At 16.4% G+C, this 1723-nt stretch overlaps 1 protein-coding gene across 1 annotated transcript; it reads left to right on the top strand.

Moving 5' to 3' along the window:
- Positions 1-155: 155 nt before the first annotated feature.
- Positions 156-629, top strand: EHI_186220 (uncharacterized protein; the record flags this gene model as incomplete). Its single annotated transcript, XM_643937.1, has 1 exon — positions 156-629. One exon carries the CDS (start codon positions 156-158, stop codon positions 627-629), a length of 474 nt encoding a protein of 157 aa, XP_649029.1.
- Positions 630-1723: the final 1094 nt, after the last annotated feature.

The following is a 1723-nucleotide window of genomic DNA, read 5'->3' as shown; positions in this document are numbered from 1 at the left end:
ATAATAATTTATTGAAATATAAATTATTTGTTATTAATAATTTATATTAAAAAAATAAAAAAAAGAAAAATTGAATGACGGTTATCTTAAAAATAAAAGAAGTTCAAACTAAAAATAAAAGAAGAACTAATAAATAATAAAATAATAAAGAAAGAATGCAATTAGGATATAATGAAATAATGATTGTCTCGAAGTATTTTGAAGATATTAATGATTTTATTAATTTAGAAATTGGAATTAAAAGATTTGAAGGAAATATGGAACAATTTCATTTTAATCCAATTCCATTGAATGAATATTCAAGAAAATTGTTTCCTAATATTGAAACATTTCATATTTATAATAAAGAAGATAAAATATTTGAAGATGGAAGAATAATTAAATATGTAATATGGTATAAAGTGAGTTATTCAAGATATTTAAAAGAGAAAGAAGAAGGAAATATTTGTAAAAATATCGAATATACACAAGAAGATAGAGAAAAATATGGAAATACAATACAAAAAGAAGTTGATTCACTTGGAAATTATTGTTTTAAAGAATTTTCATCATTAACAACAATTAATATACCAACAAGTGTTATTGAAATAGGAGATGATTGTTTTAGTTGGTGTTCATCATTAACATAAATTACTATCCAATCATTTACATCATTTTCAAATTGGTATTTTAATTAATGTTAATATGAAGAAGAATGAAAGAAAAAAGAAAAATACAAAGAAGATATTAAAGAAGAAAGAAAGAAGATAATTGAATTATTAAATAATAAAAAGAAATTTCATTTTATAATTTAAATGATAAGAAATACAAAATAAACAAATTAATTGATAATAAAATAAAAAATGAAATACAAAAGAATGAAATGAAATAAAATCAATCATCATTTATTTAATTATTAATGTGTTATGATTATTCATTTTTAATTTATTTCATATTATTTATTTGTTTCAATGTGTTGAATTGATATTTTATCTCTTATTAAATGACATGTCATTCTTTATATTTATTTTGTAAAAATTTTATTCTTTATTTTTATTCTTTTGTTTATTTCTTCTTCTTTCTTATTTATTTTAAATATTATTTCATGTCATTTCATACTTTTCTTTATACTCTTATTGTTTTAATTTTATTGTATTAATTCATATAATAGTTGTTATTTCATTCAAATATAAAATAAATTATAAGATTAATGAAATAGAATGATGAATAAAAATGAAGAATCAATATAAATTTAATTATATTCTTTATTTTATTTTAATAATAATTAACAAATATTAATCAATTTAAATTGTAATATAATGACAATAAATAAAAAGTAAAGGTATGTAAGTTCTGCAATGAAAAAAGCAAATAATAGAAAAAAAGAAGAGAAAGATATAAAAGAATAAAAAGAAAGTAAAAAGTAGAAGAATATAAAAATATAAAATAATAAAAGTAGAAAAGTAGAGAATATAAAAAGAAGATAAAGAGTAATAAAAGAAAAGAGTAATAAAAGAAGAAAAGAAGAAATAAAAAGTGTATTTTTATTGTAAAAATTAGAAATATTCAATAAAAAGTGTCTAATCTAATGATATAAAATGATTAATATTATTTTATTAATGAAAATATTTTATTCTTTTTATGTTTATTATTTATATGTATAATTTCATCATGATGTTTATTATATATTCAATCATAAGTGTTATGTTATTATTATAACATGTAATATGTGATAAAATATAAA

Source organism: Entamoeba histolytica, genomic scaffold (genome assembly GCF_000208925.1).
Source record: "Entamoeba histolytica HM-1:IMSS scf_1104750519121 genomic scaffold, whole genome shotgun sequence".
Taxonomy (NCBI): Eukaryota; Evosea; order Mastigamoebida; family Endamoebidae; genus Entamoeba; species Entamoeba histolytica.
The sequence above is the reverse complement of the archived record's forward strand: the minus strand, read 5'-3'. Positions and strand labels throughout refer to the sequence as shown.